Source organism: Opisthocomus hoazin, chromosome 6, assembly GCF_030867145.1.
Source record: "Opisthocomus hoazin isolate bOpiHoa1 chromosome 6, bOpiHoa1.hap1, whole genome shotgun sequence".
Classification (NCBI taxonomy): domain Eukaryota; kingdom Metazoa; phylum Chordata; class Aves; order Opisthocomiformes; family Opisthocomidae; genus Opisthocomus; species Opisthocomus hoazin.
The window spans coordinates 51383373-51404899 of record NC_134419.1 but is presented as its reverse complement, the minus strand read 5'-3'; the positions used below and the strand labels follow the sequence as shown (position 1 = coordinate 51404899).

General features: G+C 39.4%; 1 protein-coding gene across 1 annotated transcript in view; it reads left to right on the top strand.

The window, feature by feature from the left end:
* The window catches only part of JMJD1C (jumonji domain containing 1C), a 163320-nt gene that overhangs the window by 46798 nt on the left and 94995 nt on the right, over window positions 1–21527 (top strand). Inside the window, exon 2 of the mRNA XM_075423086.1 lies at window positions 5293–5457. Within this exon, the coding sequence (XP_075279201.1) occupies window positions 5293–5457 (165 nt within the window). The remainder of the gene's footprint in view (window positions 1–5292; window positions 5458–21527) is intronic.

The following is a 21527-nucleotide window of genomic DNA, read 5'->3' as shown; positions in this document are numbered from 1 at the left end:
TGTACTTTGTTTTAATTTTCAGCTACATACAATGCTAAAATAGCCCACCAGAGCTAACCACGCTGTCAGAGTTGTGTGGGGTTCAGACCCCTGGAAACCTTCCTGCCAATTTCAAGTTGCGTCGCTGCCAGAGATGGTTTGGGATACCTGGACTCACCGCCTCCCTCCGCCTCTGCGGGCAGCAGGAGGCGGCACTGGCTGCTTGCCTGGCTCCTTGGATTTTCTTTTCTGAAGGTAGATTTTTTTTTTTTTCTTCTCTCAAAACCAAGAAACTCCCAGCACCCTCTTTACTGGGCCAAGAATAAGCCATTCTTAAACATACCATAAAATGTATGTGCCCCAGAATTAAAGTTTGCAGGCTGCAGTTAACTGGAGAACATGGGGAGGGAAGAACCAACTTGGACTTGCATTTTAATGTGCTAAGTTGGGAATTTTGTCTTGACATCTTGTATTTTCTGATTCCCTTAGTTACTGTGTGTGAGTTGGAGGCATCATTTTTTTTCCTCTGATGATGGTGCCATAGGTTTTAAAGACAAAACACACGCCCCCAACTTGTAAATTATTTTATTTATTGCTGTTGAAACATGTTTTTTTTATGCTTGCATATTTTCAGGTAAATTTCTGCCAAATTACATAAAAGGTTTATGTTTTTGTATTTACCTGACCATACATCATGAGGTTGGAAAACTGACAGCTAATTTTTGATGATTGATTACATTGCTAAGAGTTTTAGGTCTGTCTCTTCAGTTGTGTAACTAAGACTTTTGAATTCCACAGGTAATTTTTAGCACCTGAGTTTTGAGTTATGAACTCTTACAAATAACGTGTAAAATATATATGCATTATAATTGCACATGGTGTAATGTTCTGTCTCTTAATTTAAAAATGTTATGAATGAAACCCAGTGGGATGTGCTCTGAGACTCACCTTGAAGTCAGTAGCCAAATTTGTGTTAATGAAAGACTCTTTGATGTGGTACAAAAGTAGAAGTTTTTTCTTTGCCTTATTAAAAACATCTTAGGAAGGATTGGTTGTGGGGTTTTTTTCCCTAGAAATAAATATTTTGCTGGCAGTCTTTAGGCGATAAAGGAGAAACTACACTCTTCCCTTAGGAGGGAGAACAGAACTGGTGTTCTGTTAAATACAAATCAGGTGTATGGATCATTTTGACACACTGAGTTAGAAACTTAGTAAATAAATGCTATACAGCGCTCTGTTTCCTTGTTACTAGATAGTACTTTGTCTTAAAGTGATGCAAGTTTTTAGTGATTCTTGTTGCTGCATTGCCTGGAGCTCTTGCCAGGGCACATGTAACCTGAAGTCAGCCTTTGGGTTGTAAGCGCTGCAGTTGTCTTCAGCACTGACAGCCTGTGTGCAGTGCATACACTGCTATGGTGTGGCGGAGTTACAAACAGCATCCACGCACTCCGGTGGTTTCGACAAAGTGGATGGTGCGTGGACTGTGCTTTTTATCATTATAAGTCAAATTTGCTGAAAGTCAGCGTTGCTTTCGTGACAGTTTAAAGGATTTCAGAATTTGTTTGGTCAGGCGTATTTATTTGGAGCAGAAGTGACTGGAAAACTCTGGATCACAGCACTGCATGTAGAGAATTTCACCATGATTGTTTGGCTTTGAAACAGCAATATTTTACTGCAATTGTTTGGCTGACTGCATTGGAAATTAATTTGTTGTCTTGCTTTACTTGGAAAAGCATGCTAAAAGCTTATGCTGCTTCCTGTTGGAAAATAGTAGTGAGTTACAAAATTAGCACATTAATGCCAATTATAAATATAATACCATTCCAGTGGGAATTTCTCCTTTTTATGCAAGTGAATGCATATGTGGTGAGAAGACTTCACTCTGGGAACACAAACTTCTATACAGCTGACAAGGCAAGGAAGCAAAATTTGGCTGAAAAATCTTAAAATCAACGTTCATTCTTAGGGAGACAAATGTTACAGAGCTTCTTGCTGTACAGAGTTTTTGTTAGTGAAACAAGTGAAAGATTAAATATTTTCAGCCTTTGCACTCCTTAGGGGGTCTAACTTTGGCTCTACATTTTATTTTGTTGGCATAGGCTGTTGGATTGCTTCCTTTCCTCCTTCTCTCCACTTTTTGCCCCCTTACATAAATCGTGTTGCTTGGGATACCACTCTTCTCTGTGCGGTAGGTCAGTGTGCAGAGGAGGAGGAAGCCTGCGTTCTTCAGAGGTTTACTATTGCCTTAGAAAAATTAATGGTAGATTTTCCTGGTTTAAGTATTTCCTAGAAAAAAAGAGAATGCGCGAAGGATTGGTCTCTGTATTTCATCCGTGTTGTTTCTGCCTTTCAACAATGAACTTTGAAAAGCCAGCAGATCGTTAATCGCCTTGGCATGGAAACCTCAATGTGGTGGAAGCTGACAGAAGTAATTCCCAAGTAAGGTTGTGTGCGTATCGTACTGGAGGAGGAATATGGTGCCCTGGGCAATGGCAGACTGGCTCGGCACCATGCTCCGTTCTCCACTTTTCTTGGAACTGCTCCTTTGAAGATCTAATTATGTGGTGCCAGGAGAGTCTGCAGATAGCTCAGCAAGAACTCCCACTGTTGTTGCACCGGATTGTGGTTTATTTGGGGTGCAAAACTTGCACACAAACACAAGATTGTCACACTTATCCACAAGTTTTGGCTAGTGTCTAGAAGATACAGTATGTTTTAGTGCAGCAGTTTCTAAACTGCTAACTCCAGTTTAGACTTATCTGTGTTTTTAAAAAAAAATTTATTCACTTGATTGATTCCCCTTGCCTCCTGTTTTTTAAGATTTGCTGCTCTGTGGGGTCTAGTGCTTAACTTCTTATACCCTGTTAAAGAATAGTTAGCAAAATGTGTTTCCACATACTAAAATAAAATTATTTGACCAGTCCGGAATAATTGAGTGGAATTTGCAGGAGGGGGGGCCAGGAGGAAGGTAATTTTAGAGAATGATTTTTGACTGTACTGTCACTGAAGGTTGTCTTATAAATTTTGTCATTTCATCAACTGCAGAAATAAATGTCTCTGTAGAAGTGTTCAAAGTAGCTGCAAATGCAAGATACTGCTGCTAAGATGATTTGAGATATGACATGCTTTCCTGCCAGTGCTTTAAAGCATTATTGTGTTTACTGTTAACTCTGTTTTGACTGAGAAATTATTATTCTGGAACTTTATTATGTATTTTAACATTAATTTGTAGAAATTAATTTATTAAAAAGTGCTTTTTAATGAAAGATGTCAATTTTAAATTTTTAGTTTTGAGGTTTTGCTGCTGTTTTCTACGTGCTGTGTTAGAATAGCAGGCAATAGCTGTAATAATGAACAATTAGGGAGACAGGATAGTTTTATGTACAAACTGTTACTATAGGGCAGATTCTAAGCCCACCACAAAGACTAGCAGTAGTTTCCTGACAGTTTCGGTGAGTGAAATGGGCAGAGGGAAAAGGTGAAAGAGAGTTGGCATTGATGACAAGGTGATGTAGAGATAAAGGCAATAAAGAAGAAAGAGTATTTCATGCAGACAACTGCCTTGCGCACATTCTACCTTGCCCAGGCAAGAAGGAAAATGAGTAGTAAGATGAGATGTGAGATGAGAGGTGGAAAGACCAGTTGACCGTGAATGTGGTGCTGGTGATAATGAGCGTGCACGATGACAAGGGCAGCAGGGTGTCGGTATTTGGTAGAGGGGTGGGTGAAAAGGAGTCAGGTGTGCAGCAAGCGATAGCTGCTGTTAGAGTAGTGAGCAGTTGTGCAGATTGTGAGGAGGAGGAACAGTGAAATAAATGGATAGACAGGGTAGCTTGACAGGAGATGAAACTACTTTCTTCCTTTTTATTTGGACTTTTAAGTGGAGGTGCAATAATGGGCTGTCACAGAAGAAACTAACTGCAGTAAGTTATCTTCATCTGATGCTTTAAAGAGGGAAGGGAAAAGGAAGGGAGTGTGTAGGAACAGAATGGGAGTAATAGGGGATAAAAAAAGAGTATCTTGGGGGGAAACTAGGATGATGAATTTTGATACAGGAGTGAGAAGAGGCTTGGTGCAAATTTGAGTTGTGTACACAGAAGGGAGAAGGACAAGATGAGAAGGAGCACTATGTAGTACACCTTTGGAAAGCATGAGACAGAAAGTCTAGACGAGAAACTATGTTGCAGACCTAAAATTAACCAAAGTTAAAAAGACAAGAATATTTCTGTGACAGTGATTCAAGTTCTCAGAAGGAGATAGAGGAAGAAACTCCAGTTTCAGAAGTTGCCTTGGGTGTGGCTGAGGGCTGAAATTCAGGAGGGTAGCAAAGCATCTTCCCTTCTTCTCCAGTTTGTGAGACAAGCAGTGACTTTTTTTTTTATACTGCCAGCTGGTTTTTCTTATGAATTTTCTCATAATTTGGAAGATAAAACAATTGATTGTGTTGATTTCTTTTTTTTTTTTTTGTAATGGTTTTAGAAGAGTTTGTGTTTGCTAATGTAGATAGCTTTTAGATCGCTTTTTGGCTCTGATTTCCCTTTTCGAAAGAGGAGACAAAATGGCATATTTAGCTGAGTGAAAGCAGCTGAGGGAGGAGAGTATGGTTGGTCTCTAAGATGTGTCGGGGAGAACTGTATAACATACAGGACTGGGATGGCACAAGATCGAATAGTTGCAAACTGGCTCCAAACTAAAATAGCTGGAAACAGTGTGTGGGGTTTTTTTCCCCTCCGAAGGGTCGGGATGCCAGAAGGACTGAAGTGGCAAGAAACTGAGCTGCTTCTGTTTGGTGCTGTGTGTTGGGCTTTCTTGTAGTAGCAGGGTCTGCAGGCTCAGGATGTCCTTTCTGGTTCTGTTCCAAATGGCCTTTTGTTTTGTTTTGGTTTTTTGTTTTTTTCCTTGAAACAGTGTTTCTTTGGTTGGTTTGTATTATATGACAATTATTTGAACAGAGAATGGGAAGTATTCTTAAAACTTAATAACTGATATGTGAATAGCTGTATGTGTTACTTGAATGATACTAGTAAATACTTCAGTGTTATACTTTTCATTCATGAGAGAAGATATCCAACGTTAACGGAAGTGTTTTAGCAAATGTAACCCTCCTCTCTTCAGCACAGATACACTGCCAAGAAATATTTCTTTTGTGGTGCAGGAACTGATTATATAATTTCAGTACCATAACAGTCAAATGGGTAATATTAAGCTCTTGTGTTAACTTTTAAAATACATGCTTTCAAAAGTGCACGTAGATGCTCACATGCTGTGTATGTGTAATAATGTATGTCCTTTCCTGTTCTTCAATTTCCCCAGGTGTATGTGGAATTTGATGACCTTGAATGGGAAAAGCGAGAATGGGTTAAAGTTTATGAAGATTTTGCAACCTTCTTGGTGGAGTACCAGCTGGTCTGGGCGAAAAGAAAGGACCCAAGCCAGACTCAGGGATCAAAGATCAAACAAATTCAATGGCCTGCATTGGTAAGATATTTGAGCAATTGCATTTACTCAGCTATTTTAATCTCTTTAATTCTGTCCTTCATAGGAAGCTGTCTAGGTTAGTTAAGCGATGGTGGAAAGTGGTAAGCATGGAGGGAAGAAGGGTAAGGAAAGAATAAGAAATTACTCATAAAGCATGTTTGTGTTGAAAGGGTGGGAGTGATATGATAATAGTCACTCATCTTCCTTTTTGAATCAACTTGGAGCACTGCAAAACTAGTGTCTGAGTGACATAAGGGAACTAATGGCACTTCACGTAGTCAAAGCATCTTAAAAATATAAACTTGTTAGCAACACGCCTTACTGCTCTGTGGAGAATTGAAACTAAGGTGAAAAATAAACCCTTGAACTTGTGATACCTTCTTTGTGGGAGTCCAGTGTATCTAGAATTCAGGTCAGAGTTCAGAAAGACAAGAAGACTGAGCGAAGACGAATAAAGTAAGTGATAATTGCTTGCCTGGTTTATGAGGTGATACTTGTGACTCTCGTTCTTTCTGGATTGATGCCCAAACATTAAAGCTGCTGAGAGCACTGCTAGGAGGTTGTGTGTTGTGTGTGTTTTTGACACGACTTTAGATAGACCTGATAAATACTGAGGATCTGATGAGACAGTCTAATAGCACTAGACATGTATTCCTTTTTTCCTCCAAAGAAACTAGTAGTGCTGTCAAAGTCTTCAGAAGAGCCAAACAGATACAAGATTTCAGGAACCTACTATATAGGATATTTTTTGCTTTGCAAAGAGTTGGGGAAGATTTCTCACAGACTGGAAGGTGAAAGGAAGCTCCAACAAGTTTGTCAAAATAGTGAAGTCTTAGGTATATTTGATATCAAGCTTAGTATCTGTAACTTCAGTCTTGGGTTTTCAGAAATTTTGGATCATAATGAGTTTAGATGATTGCGGTTTTTTTCTTCCTCCGGACTTTAGCTGTATCTGTATTTCATTTACGTATTCCCTTTGTATTCTCATCTCTGAGCACTTGATGGACTTTCTGAAATGCTGTCTCATGATTATTTTTCTGGGGCTGTGGTTGGAACAGTCTTGCTGAAAGTCATGAAGCAGACTGTTCAAGAAAGCTTAGTGGTGGAAAAGATACATAGGTGGTTTAGGATGGACTTACCTCCTCTTCAGTTAATGTTCTTACTTGATTCACCTAGTTTATTTGTCCTAATATGCTTGAGTGAAACAAGCTATCTTTCTGGATGTAGAGGCTGCTTTGTATATTTGCTTGTACAGGCAAATTTTCTGTTTCCTGTTAGTATATCCTTGAGCAAGAATTTTTAGTTTTAGGTAGTCGCGTCATTTGTGCTTTGAAGTCACCCATCTCTCCTTGATTGAGATGGGCATTTTAAAATCTCTTAGCGACTTGGAACTTAGGATCTAAGTACTCTGCTATTTTACATGCTTTTAATCTTGCCCTCTAGGATGGAGATGCGTCTTGGGTTTAGAAGGGGTGTATTTCTGGAAAGTATTCCAGTCTGGCTGTTGATCCTGTCCCTGAGTTAAAAGTGTGTCTTTTGTTTCCTAATGTGTGAAAACATTTTAGTCACATCTTTCTCTCAGTAGAGACTTTTTCAAACTTGTGCTGGTCCAGCAGAAGGCAGAAACATTTTTTTTCCTTGTTTTAATATTCACGTTCTTGAGGTGGCTGATAGGCCTGAGAAGGAGGGTTTACAAAAGACCCACCTCCTACTTTTACAGTTAAATTGAAATCATATAGTCCAAAATAGAGCTCAAATAGCTTGTCAGGTCACAGTTTCCAGGTGTTAAAGATGACAAATTCTCAGCATTTGTACTTGGCTTGTATACAGATGTTCTAGCAATTGTTTTCTGAGTCAAATGCTCTAGTCATCCATTCCAGAAAACCCGTATTTGGGTGAAAGTATGGATACAGGATATTAACTCTAGTTAGAGCAGGTTACTTCCACAGGCACCTCCCAAAGTTCTGCTCTGTATCAATAGCTGCACTGAGCACACCAGGTCTTGGGGAACAGAGAGGGTGCTCAAGTTGCCATAATACTTTTGGGGTTTGTTTGCAGACTATCTGAACACTCTGGTGCAGGTGCAGTGGACTGAATGACCTCTATGAAGGTCTGAGGTGTTGTGTTTTTTTTTGTCAAAACAAGACTTACTAAAAATGGCAAAGCAATGGAAAAGATGGTAAAAAATGACGTTTTCCAAACAGCAGTAGGAATATTTGTACTTTTTTGTGAAATCTTGAGTGCGGATGTGATAGTGCACACTTTTTGGAAAAGTTGAGTCTTGCTGTAGTTATTAAAAGGAAAAGTCTCAATCTTTCCCATGCATGTGAATTATACTGGAAAAAATCATTTGTGTACTTGACCATCTTGTCTTCATATTAAATTCCAAAAGAAAAGTTTCTGGTACAACTTCATTTTGGATGCTGATGTATACACAACAAAGCAATATTGAAGTATATTTTCTATAGTAGTTCTACAGAATCTTTGCCTTTAGTGGAGTGAGTGGAAAGTGCTTGTTTATGTAAGTGGTTATCACCTTCTGTTCCTTGATCAACATGCTCTGTATTTACTGTATGGTATTCAAACCTGATCAGAAGACATGGTTTGTAATTTCCTGTGGGGCTTTTTATGGGCAGTTGTTAGTCTACTATCTGTGTACTTCACAATTACTGATTTCGTTTATTACTCAGTTGTCTGATACAAATAATCTCCACTTTACAGATTGAATTGCTAGAATGCAAGTTGGTCACAAACGTTTGCTATTTTTAAATGCCTGAGTGCCTGAGGTGTAGCTGTTATTGGAAACAGAGCATCCATTGACCTCATGCAGCTGTGCTTTAAGATTTTAGGCTCTTATGTCAGGCACTGAGAAAGTGAGGAAGTAAGAAGTACTGCGTCTTTCTCCTTGTTTAGAAACTCAGTAACAGAGGAAGGATAGATTATCCCCTGAATTTGGTTTCTCTCATGATGAGGTTGTCTTTTCTTGTAGTAGGGTTCCTGCCTTGTTCATGCTGAAGGTGAGAAGTTGACCGTAAATGAGCCTGGAGTCCTACTGGCAGCAGCAACATGGTTCATTGTGTCAGGGTCACTCTGGCATTGACTAGATACCTGTTTCTGGGCCACTGTGCAAGCCTGTGAAAGAGGGAGTAAGTGTAGTGCCTTAGCTTGCTCATGCTGTAATCAAATGCTTTCCTTCTTGTGAGATGGTCTTTTTTGTAAAGGGTGAAGAACTTCTTGGCTGCCCAGCTGACCGGTATAACTGGAAATCACCCTGCATGTGGGGTATTTACAAGCATAGAAGAAAAGACTATCAAGAAGCATAAAGAAATGGCAATGGTGATAAGTGATGTCAGTGTGAACGGAGCCTGGATATTAAGGAAGAGTGTGTTTGGTAAAAGATGCTTGTTGTTTACCTCAAGTAATGGAAATGCTTTACAGATGTCAGTGTGAAAGAAAACTTCTCAATCAAAGGGGCAACGTAGGAAAAAGTATGGATTTTGAAAACTTAAAAAGAGTAGGTAGTGGAAGTGAGTGGTGTGTCTTTCCACATTAAGGGTTTAAGAAAAGTAGACTAGATAAGGTGTTGGAATTGAAGGCATCAGCTTGGTTTGGTAAACAAGGGATTGTATGTGTCACAAAAATACAAAAAAGGGGAGTGATGGGCTAGGAAAATTACCAGTACTTCAAAAGTGCGGCAGAATTGATTTTTTTAATTCCCTGGGAAACAGCTTTGAAGCAATTGAGATGATGGTTAAAAATTTTTCATCTGTAGTTGTATTTTAGGGGGAGTAATCTCCCTGATGTAGAAATAGTTTGGGTACTAGGGTGTTAGAGATTAGTGAAAAATCATGTCTGTGATACAGTTCAGTCAGAAGTCTTAGGAGTTTGATAGTATCCCATCAGCAGCCAAGAAGGGAGATGGAAGTGAGTGACCGGCAGGGTGACAAATGTGAGCCAAGATTTTAATATGCATAGAACAGAATGCTTCTGTGAGCTGTCAGTTTGAATTTAATTACTATCTCTCTAATTGCATATTAAAATATCTAGAAATAAAGTGTAGAGGGAGAAGAGAGGACTAAGGACAGACTCCTCTAGAGACATTTTAAGGAATAGTAGAATAATGTGGAAGAAAAGTTCTAAGGTGGTAGACTAGTGAGGAGAGGCCACCATGGTAGAAATTTGGATAGCAGTTCACTTTTTAACAGCATCAATGTTATGTTCAAGGCATAGGAAGGTGTGGACTGAGTGTCTTAATCATTTTCTTAGGGGAGAGGGCTTTGGAAGCTTCAACAGTGTACTGAAATGAAAATTGATCTTTGAAGGTCTACATAGAAATGAAAGAAGGAAATTTAAGACAGACATTTTAAGGGGCATGTTCCATCATCTTGGAAAGAAAAGAAGGGAAGAAGGGTAATTGAAAATGCAGTTAAGATTAAAGGAGTTTAAGATGGATAGATTATGGCAAGTTTGTACTTCTAGGAGAATACAAGAGACTGGAAAACAAAGAATTGGCAATTGGAGATGAAAAGTGAATGCACTGAATGGGAGTGCACATAAGAAACGTCTGCACTTGCAAAAAGAAAGGAGGAGACTATTGTAGAACAGGGGAAGGAAAAATATTATCTTTTTTTGGCCTTTTGCTTTTGGAAGAAGCTGGCAGTCTTGTGCAAGGTGGATGTCAAAGGAGGGAACATTTTGACTCTTCCAGTATGATGAAAAACAGGACTGGGGTATGGTACCTTGATCTGGCAGGGCAGCGCAGGGTGCATAGGGAAGGTTACATACAGGGATGGGTGATGGGTCAGGGGTTTTGTTTGTTGTACTGAGTACAGTTTGTTTTGTTAAGTACGTGTTGCCTGTTATTATAGGTATAAATAAAACAGTGCTGCTTGTGAACTTAGTGTGAATTCGTATATAATAAATCAGAAGAATCCATACTAATTCTCTGATGGTTTGAATATGGAGACAGTGCTTCACTAGCTTTACAGTACTCACCCTGTCAAATCAACAGATTTGCCCTATGGTCTCAACTAATCAAAGGTCTGCAATAACTGTATCCCTCCCGGTTTTGGTGCTGCCATACAGCAAGAACTGGTTATCCTGCAATTGTGTATTTCTGAAGAATGTATATGTGAAAACTAAAGTGTGTTTCATGAGGAGATCCTGAATATGCGTGTCTCCTAAGGTAGGGTGGCTGCAGGAGCAACTCAGTCTCTACTCCCACCGCCAGTAAAAAAACCAGTGTGTTTGCCTGTCTCTCTTTCTTGGAACAAGTGAAGTCATTGCTAAACCAGTGGCTTGAGAACAATCTTTCCTGGGACTCTGTAAGAATACAGAGCTTTAGCCAGGCTTGTAGCAAGAGTGGGTCTTCGCTGGCAATGGCTAGCTCTTTTCCACTGTGAGAATCTGGAGCTGATTTATGGCGGACAGTGCCTGTGGGGCTCTGGACCTTCAGTCTGACTATCATGCTAATGAGGAGGTCGTCTTGCAGATGATTGAGATGAGGTTTGTTCTGGGTGGTGGAGGATGCGTTTGTTCTAGTTAGATGTAAATGAGCCCATATGTTCATATGCTAACTGCACGTTAGGGTACTTGGTGGTAAAATATAAGAGTAGAAGTGTTGATGGACATATGGAGGATAGACTTGTCCTCTGACCTTAGGTAGCCTTTTCCCCCCTCCCTGCCTGCCCCTCTGTCCCAGCTGTCAACTGCAGAATCCTTCTGCTTGACCGCATTCTGCTTCAGCTGGCTTGATTGTGTTAGATTGTGAAGCAAATAATTATAAAGTGCCAGTTCATTGGCATTTGTGTCACGATTAAAGAAAGTGTGCAGATTGAACAAGCTTCGATAGAGCTTCCAGAGATTGCTGAGACAAATCAGATTCTTTATTTTTGGCATGATGATGGAAAGTAGAACAGGTCCCTTGTTCATTCCTGTTTATACTGTGATGCAGTACCACTTTTTCATTCCCTCAAGGATTTGTTTTCTTCCATGTCTTTATGGTCTAATTTCTGAGTAAATTTCTCTTTTATATGTTGGTCCCATAGATCAGATTGATCCTTTTAAAAGTCAGGAGTTTCTTTAGATACTTCTAATGTTCCCACTGTGTATTTAGTTACTTCACTGCAACCTGTACTTCGCCCTCTACACAATGAAAAACAGAGGTATATGCTGCCAGATACTGTGATTAAATCCTCAGCAGACACTCAAAATATGCTAGCAGCAAAAAAAAAAAAAAGTTCATGAAGTATTACTGTGTATATGGAAAGCAAGGCAGAGAGAAGACTCAGTCTCCTGAGTACTAAAAATAAGTAAAAACTTTGAGGATATTTCAAATTTGAGGAGAGGAAGTGCTATAGCTTCCAGGGAAAACAATCAAAAACTAATAGTGGATTTTTTTCAGCTTCTTCATTCCCTGCATCAGAGTTCTAGTGTTTGTATACCTTGCTAATCTGGGGTAAAGATGAGATATATACAACAGAGGAGAAAATGCTTGGAAACTGTCAGCTTCTTGGAAAAGACTTAAGACACCTCAGAGCTTGGGGAAGAGAAAATTTAAGTAACTGACTCAGCAGAGCATAAATGACCTGATTTTTGCTGCATTGTGAAAGACAGTAACATGCAGAAACAGCACTTGGAGATGGTTCAAAGATTATTTTTCTGGAGAATACATTACTGTAATATTCCCACAGAACATAAACATCTCAAGCAGTACCACATCCCGCCTGTGTACTTTGGCACTTGCTTTTTTTAAACTCCTGCTGGCTGGGAGCCACTGCTCTCCATACAGCCTTCTAAGCAGAGGCCATTACCTTCCCAGGACATGCCCCAAATGAACAGCAATAAACTGAAATCTGCGTCCCCGGATGCTCCGTTGTGAAAGGTGGGTGTTGTCCAGTGGCTTCCCACCCAGAAAATGAGTGACGGAGTGGAAAGCCTCACTCCAGTGCTGACTTTTATGTGGCCCTGGTACCTTCTGTGCACTTTACGCTACTGCATTGCTTGTTGCAGATTTTTTTTGTCTCAAGGTGTTGGCTAATGGCAAGCTTGTGCTTAATTTTTGTTTTTTAGTTAAACTTGCACTTCTAAGCAATGGAGACCCTTTTTATTTGAAAGGATTTAGTTCTGTAAAAGCATGCTTCCATATATAAAATACATAAAATATATTTTGTAGTTAAGTTCTATGCTAAGAATTGGTTTTAATGTCAAATTCGTTTACAGGGGTCTTAGAATTCCAAACAAAATAGAGTGTTTTCTAGACATCAGCCTTAAAATAACAGTAAGTACAAGTCGTTTTGATCGTGCCAGCCTGAGAGTTGCCATTTTGGCAGCTCATCTAGAGAAAGCTGTGTTAGTATGTTGCAGAGTCCTGGAGTTCTCTGTACTTCAGGTTCTTTCCTGCTGGTAAAGCACTTCTTGTTCTCCAAGGATTGAGCAAATTAAATAACTAGATATTGTTTAGCGTCCTTCAGCTGGAACAGTAAGCAGTACCCCCAGCTGAGTGTGCCGCTGTATCTTGCACCTATTCAAAAGACAGGCAGCAATGAAATACTGGTAATAATTTTTAGATATTTCTGTAAAAAGTAGACATAAAGCTTCTTGAGGTTCCATATTCAAGCTAGTCAGTTGAAGCAGAGCAGCCACATGTGCAGGGAGCACAGTGCAGGGTAACTGCTTGCGTATTGATTTTATAACTGGTGCTGAAACCTGTATTTGTTCAGTATACGGTTGTACTCCTGTTGATACCCATGTCAATTACACCTACAGTAACTTCGATCTATCTGAACTGCGTTCACGCTTCCAGCTTCAGTGTTGACCTACTCCATAGCTTCATCAGGTATAAAAGCAAAGAGCTATGCTGGGTCCTCTGGAACTGACTGGGAAGTCCCAAGTCTTTGATATTTTTTCATACTATTTATGAGAAATTTTCCATTTGTGCTCAAGAAAACAAATTTCTTTGTGTAGCTCTCTAGATCTTCTTCAATGAACTAGAAGGATCAGCTCAACTTTGGAGATACAGTGGTGCGCAGAATACAGGCATGTGAATGCGGTTGGTTATTTCACCACAGTATTTTGGAAATTCAACTTCCAGAGCTTGGGCTTTGGAAGAATGACTGAATGCCTGCAGGGCCTTTTGTGTATCTCTGTCTGTCTGGTCACTCACAGTCTCTTTGTTGCTGTTTATAGAAATTGACTTCTATAAAATGTATGTATTCATAATATATGTGTGGCTATGTATTTATAGATATGTCTGTATCTAGAGATATGCACACAAATATAGTATTTATATATTAAAAACATTTTAAAAAATTATCTCCTGACTTATACCTGTTGAGAGGCTGTACAGTGAGGGAAGGATGCCAACATGGTACTTGTCCTCCATCCAAATGGTGGCTGTCCAGAATGAGGAAAGCTGTGCTAGAAGACTTCTATCTCCAAGCCACTGGTCAGTGTTTTTCTTGTGATGGCACGGAGGAGCAGCTGGGCTTTACACCTGTCAAATCTACTTGGCAGCTAGTTTCGAAAGCCACCCACTGTTAAAATCTCCACTGCTGCTTCTGTGCATTAATGACTTGTCAGCTGTGCAATACTGAAGCACTGCTTTCTTCATGCTGATTGGAGTAAGATGAGTTATGGAAAGTGTAATTAGTTTTATGAATTTCTTGTTCTCCTTTCTCAGAATTCCAGCAGTTTCTTCTGGGTTTCATTGTGAATCCTGTGATGGGCTGAATGAAGCTTCAATGTCCACCTTAAATGTATAGCAGTGTGGAGAACTCGCCCAAAATGCGAAGTACCTTTTCTGAAAAAGTATTTCAGTAGTTTACATGGAATTGTTTAGATACATATGGCCTTGTGTGAATTGAGTCTGTTCTCCAACAGCAGAGACATAGGAGCTTCAGGTGAAATTAAAGTCTGGATGAAGTCAAAATGTGGCAGTCAGCGCTAAAAACGGTGTTTTGCTAGGTTATGGTAAAAGTTCTGCGTTTTGCAAAGTACTGAGAATCTGAAGGAAGCTATTTTGATGGTACTAAAAAAGCATATTCTTCAGCTCCACCTAAATTTTGTTTACTGGCATATAAACAAGGCAGCTGTTGCTTCTAGGTCTCCTTTTCTATGGCATGAGTCCACAGAGCATTTTTGTCATGTCATGATTGCATCGTGGTATTTTAGCTTCTCAGACTACCACAGAACCGGTGCCCATGAAACAATAGTCTCTTGATTTGTGGGAATTTCTTGTAGCGTTGGCTTCGCTGCTGCTAGTAGCAGCAGGTCATCTCATTGCATATGATCTTTCACAATTTTGAATAAGCAGAGTAAGTGGGGGGGGGGGGAATCTTGTGTTGCTAGATTCAAAAAGAAAATTTGCAACATGGACTGGGGAGGAGATGCATGCAGAAGGCGGCCTTTTAGTCCTACGAGCCCTTGGGATGTGGAAAAGGATGTGACTGTTTGGGTTAACAAGGAGATTGAATTGAAAAAAGGATAGTTTCTTCACCTCATGGGGTGCATGTGTTACTTGTGTCGCTGGGTAGGCTGTTGGGAGGAAAAGGTTGGCTCTTTTATGAGATTTGGACAGAGCCTGAAAAAAAAATCGCCTTGCCTCTGCAGCCCAGAGCTGGAGCTCAGTAGCGCTATGGTAGTATTTTTTAAAGTGCTTCTGCTTTGCAAGCAGGTTAAAGACAAAACAAAAACTGAAGTTCCTTTCAGCAGTCTGTTACGGATGTGGTTTCACACTGAATTTAACCAGTCTCTTGCTGATGCTGAAAGGGGCAGTGCTGCTGCCTCTGCTTTTTGGTACTTTGACTTGAACCCCCTTAATATTGGTTAGATCTGCAAGCTCTGTCCCTAGGGCTGTGTACACACACTCATGCTCCCCCCCCCCCCCCCCCCCCAGTATTACACAAAAATATTCTGTGTTGTAGTTTACACTAAGCTCTTGTGAACGAAGCAGGGATACATGTGAGAATGAAGTACTATTGTTTTATCACTATTATGCATTGTCAGTACTTGAATAGCGTTGATCGCTTCTGGTGTTCTATATATTTTGATTTCATTCTGTCATTCTGTGCTCTCAGGGCTCTGCATTTGAAAAAGGTTTTGAAATGAGATCTCTGTAGTTAGCTCCCATTAACAGAAACTTCTTTTGCTGGCAAATGTTGCAGGCCTTCAGTTACACTAAAACAGAGCAAACCAAGTACTTGGAGCAAAAGGTTGTCTTTTTTTTTTTTCTTTGTCATAGGTGCTAAAGCATTATAAATGGGCTCTGCATGATAGATTTATCACGAGCGGTCTGTTTTCATGTATGGCAGTTTCTTGAGGAACAGAAATAGTCAAATTTTTACAGCGACCTCATATGCTGCTCAAGTTGTTCCAGCAATGATTTGATGTTTTATCTCTAGTATGTTTACTTTTTAAATTTATCTTAATTTCTAAGGAGAAAACTGAACATAGGAAAGAAGTTCAGGAACAGCCTGTCAGGCTAGCTGGTGTGGAATCTGTATTTTGTATCTCTAGTGTCCTAAAATTTCCGGGAACTTCATTTTTGGACAAAGCGACTATTGTGCTTATTTTCTGAAAAACAAGGTCTTAAGTAGTAAACCCTGTATGTTCTCTAGTCCTGGCTTCACTGCCATAACAGCAGTCTCCTGAAGCACCCGTCAGTTCCTTTCAGGTGTGTGTTTGTATGGGAACACGTGTTACTTTCTGAACTTCATGTTGCAGTCTTTATGTCGACACGGATTTCATCAGCGTATCTGAAGCCCTTCTCAGATTGGGTGGCTCCGCATGTGCCCCAGCTGGGCAGGAGGAACCGAAATGTTGGTTGGCCGCAGGTTGTGCCGCTTGTGATGAGAAGAACTAAGATGTGATTAGACAGTAACCACAGGCTAATTGGAATTGTGAGGGAGTATTGATGAGGAGGGATGGATAGAGGAGGAAGCTGCTGAAGGCACAGGTTTGTTTCTTCTGATGAGCAGGTTTGTTTTTTTTTTTTTTTAATAAAAGAAAAAGAAATACAGTTTTTATTTTATATGCCACATCCAATTGTCTGCAATGGGTTCAAAATCCATGCTCTCTGTGAGCACACAGAGGCCAGGGCTGGGAGCATATTATTTTACCACTTCCTTTCTCGTACCCTTAGGTTAACATCCTTCCAGCTGCTGGACAAATCAGGAAGTTGAGTCAGGGGCTGGAAATGGCAAATACACTTTCAGCGACTTCTTAAAAGAAAAAGCAAAAACTTAAACTGCAGATGTTTGTGTTTCTCTTTGCAATGTGTGTCCTGCTAGGATGATGTCAGAATTAAACAAATGATGAACAACACTGAAACCATTCAATTTTTTGAAATTCGTCAGGTGTTGAGAATCAACCAATTTGTCATTTCTGTGGTTTTGCAACTTCTGCTTCTCTACCCTCTGCTGCATGGAATATTCACATAAATGGGGGAAGAACATACAGTGAAATGTGGGTTTATGTTTGGGTTTTTTTTCCCCTATCTTATCTTCTCTTCCTTGTAGTAAAGCTTGAGGTTACTTCAACAATAGTTATTGGTAATTCTTTAAGATATTTTATGCTATTTAGTGTACACTGTGTGTTGAAAGCATTGTTACATAGAATGTCTTTAATACCGGAAATTGAATCAATGTTAAGAACTGTAAATTTAGGGCTATATAAAATCTTTAGAAACCAAAACATTTTCAGAAAAATATTCATTGGACTGACTTTGTAAGCAATCAAAATAGTCTACTATTGATTAGGGAATGGATCTTGGTTTGAAAATAATATACTTTAGCAGTAATTAATATTTTACTAGAGAAACATGGCTGACCTCACCTAACCCCGAGTAAGTCTGACTTCTTATTTACAGATAGGTGAACTATTAACACAGTTAACAATGTAGTGTTTATTTTTTGTCTGACTGTCATAGGGTTTACTACAGTCATGGACAGAAAACATTATTTTATTAAGCTTTTTGGTCTTTTATTAGCTGCTTTTGTGTTCCATTGCTTTATGGAAAAGACTAGGTCCATTAGTTAAGCCATTGTTAGAAATGTACATGAAACCTCTCAATAGTTTTTGAACAGAACTGTTTAAGAAAAAAACACACCTATTTTTATGTATAATGCGTCATTCTGAAAAACTCTTGACTGATTATTTTAATTTGAAATTTCTCATCAATTTTGAGTCTAAGACATTGGGTAAGTACCTCATATCTTTTAATAAATGATGGAGAATTATATTTCTGTTCATGGCTTTAGTTTCAGATGGCTTTGAAAAATTCTTGTGTATTTCATTGGAGGACTTTCCTGGGATTTTAAATGCACATATTGAATTGCTACAAACTTTATTAGTACCATCACAATAGGAATAAAATACTGATTTGTAGGGCTGACTGAATGGATGCCTTTGGAATGACTGAAACGTTTAGCTGAATCCCGGAATGAGCCGAATTTCTTATCATAGGTTGGTGAATTCAGCTATTTTGAAAGTATAATAAAGCTATATATTAATACAAATACAACCAAAATCCATTTATGTGCTTTATAGAATTTTAAAATTAATTTTGCATCTAAGAGTAGAACGGGCTTTTTAGCGAACAATGTTCCTATGGATTTTGGTGTATTTGTCTGGAATAGGCTGTGTTTGTTCTAACCAGTGTTCTGGTGAGGCTCTATTACCAGGCTAAAGCCTGTTGGTTTTGGTTCCAGCGTTTCTCTTCGCCCAGGTGTGGTTTTGCTTGTAGTATTTTTGCTATTATAAATTACAATACTTTTAGTACTCAAAGTATTCCTGATGAGTCATAAAAATTTTTGTTGCTTTTAAATTTAAAGCCAACTTCTTTTTCATGTCATGATTATCTAAAGTACTACAGAAATGCCAGGCTATATCTTTGCAGCTTGCAGAAAGGGTAGTTTCAAGATGTACGAAAACACATTCCCTTTCAGGAATCTTGTCAGTAGTGGATGGTACGTGATTATAGTGTACATGAAGAGGTCTCGACGCTTCTGTAAACTGCTGCTACACATTTGCCAGGATCAAATACTGACGTTTGAGGCAAGGTGCGAAATGTTTTAATGCTGAAGACTGGGCAGCACCTCTGGCTTTTAGTGTCTCCTTCTGTAGCATACTTAGGACAAACCTAATCGATACTGGTTTACTTTTTGGGTAAGAAGCATTTACAAGTTAGTTTGAGAGCTGGGAAAGCATTTGGTATTGATCGTTTGTGGGCAAGTAAAGTGATAGGGATTTGTGCGCAGTCATCTTTTAAAACTCATGGAGCAATTAATTCATTTGGGGGAACGAGAAATATTTGGGGCAATTTATTGATGTTTGTGGGGGAATTAAATGAAGTCAGAGAAGTTTTGGGGGACTTTGTCATATTGGAAATAATATAAAACTAAAACAGTTTATATAGTTTATAGAGTATTTAGTAAGTACTTGGGGCCTTATGGATGTTTCCTGTTTCATAGTAAGATACTAGCTTCTGTCCTGTGGAAAAAAAGCAGTTACGGGTTTGAGGTTGCATCAGAACTTGTATATAGCAAACTGACTTGTCAGGCATCACCTAGTCAGGCAGAATTCTATGAACCTCTACTAAGCACCATCAGGCTTGCTGGTGAAGGTAGCTGCAGACAGCAGCAGTATCTGATTAGTCAAGACGGGTGCAGTCAGCAGAATAATGTCTTCAACCTGAATGTACAGCAATTTGTGTTTCCTTCAGAAGTGCATAATCTCAGATAAGCTTTTCTTAGGGAAGAATTTATGCAGTTTTCCATATGCTCTCTTATTAACAGTTTTGATCTTCTGTCCTTTATATATACATATAATCTGTATCTTGGCAGTTAATCTGTATATGTAAGTGCTGTGGTATTCATACTGCTGGAAGGTTATGCTTATGGGGGGGCTTGATGGCATTCTTAATTGATCACATGGTTTTTCTATGACAAGCTGTTTTCCTGTGTTACTATCTAAATACCCAGAGAACTGCGATTAATCGTGTTTTGGCACACGGTTCTGAAATTACTGCCACTGCCATAGAATGTCGATTTCAACATCTTTGGCTGCTGCAATTGCACAGTCTTTTAACGACAGACGTACTTGGAGTTCCTTCAATACAAATGACATTATTGGCACACATAAGATTGTATCCCAGATTATTTATTAGAATAACCACTGTACCTTTTATTGGGCCTTTTAAGCCCTCCTCTGAATATCTAACCTAAGCTTCTGTTCAAAGTGGCAAAATGACCAACGTCATCTTCTTAAATGTTACAAATGCACGTACAAAGTACAGGTGAAAGCAGGAAGGGCAACTGTTCCACATGTCCAGGCAGGGGAGGTTAACACTGTTGGATGTCATTTGGCTGGTCCTGTATCCGCCTGCCTTTTGATAATACAGCGTATGACATCTTACCTACCAAGGACTTAGAATACTGGAAGCTGTTCTGTGCCTGCCCCAGGTCTTTCTGTTTGTGTTATTTTAGCAAGTTTTGGATAGTAGGGTAGACAGACTGGCTTTTTCCCTGGTTTTACTGGATTCTGAACACTGCCTTTTATATGTTAATGGTATTTTAACATACATTTTAGTGTATGTATGTACGCTGTGGCACTGATGTTTTGTTTTGGTGTGGTTTTTTTAACTAAATAATATAATCGTATAAAGAAAGTACGGGTCTGTTACTTAGCTATCAGTGTTTTTGGCACAGTGAGACTACGAAAGGTAGTCAATAGTTACTTCCTGTTGGGGAAATGTTTGCCTTAAACATAAATGGACCTTTTTCACTGATTTTAGCCCAGGCCTTAGCATATACATTGTGAGTTTAAAGCACTAGCTGCAGCTTGCTTTCGCAGTGCCGTTTTAGTATAGCTCTTTCAACTAATGTAATCCAGATTTTTGCTAGCTGCTCTTAGAGTTTGTCTTTGAAATGAACTAAAAGATCTGTTTATGTTCATAAATGGAGAGATGAAGATGGGAGATAACAAGAAAGGCATTGCAAGATTTATAAAACACAATAAATTCTGAATACTGTTGTTATGTTGGCCAGCAATAACATTTTGACTATAAAAAGTAAATGGAGAAAACCCAGTAACTGTTGGAAAATAAGACATTAGGCCAAAGCAGACACTTGCTTTTCTCTTGAAATTCTGTTTTCAGCCATGATCCAAAACTGTGAGGAGCCAAAGAATGTTGGTAACCATGTGTCGTGGTGGCAGCCGGCAACTAAGCACCAGCCAGCCGCTCACTGGTGGCTAGGACCAGAGCCGCTCACTCCCTCCTCCCCTGCTGCTGTGGGATGGGGAGGAGAATGGACAAAAAGTAGAACTTGCAGGTTGAGATAAAGACAGCTCAGTAAGACAGCTAAGGAAGGAATAACAATACTACTACTACTAAAGAGTGTGCAAAACAAGCAATACACAATGTAGTTTTTCTTGCTGCCCGACAACTGATTGCGCAGCTTGTCCCTGAGCAGTGATTGTGGAACTCGCAGTAAAAGTTCCTGCCCCGTGGCCAACCCCCATTTATATACAGAGCATGATGTCTATGGTATGGGATATTTCCATTGGCCAGCTTGGCTGTCCGTCTGGCTGTGCTCCCTCCCAGCTCTTGTACACCTGCTCATTAGCTGAAGGAGGGAAACTGAAAGAAAGGTCTTTGGTTTCTTAGTAATGACTAAAAACATCAGTGTATTATCAACATTCTTCCCATAGTAAATCCAAAACACAGCAGCTACTGGGAAGAAAATTGACTCCATGCCAGCCAAAACCAGGATACCATGTATGCAGGTAAAACCAGTAATGTTAATTTATCAGAAACTGAGACTTATTTTCCATTTCCAAGGTAGACATGAGAACGTGGGTATGAACTACCCACAAGTTAACTGTAATAAGTAAGGCTAATGGCGGTTGTTTTGTTTTTTTTTTTTTTAAGCAATGTTGTCTTCAGCCAGCCTTCCCATCGGAGGGAGTAGTGGAAATAAGAACTTAAAAAATCCATATGTAAAATGTTTTTCAATCCTGTATGTTTTCAGCTGTTGTAATTCTTGGCCGGTGTTTTTATCACACTCTTCAAG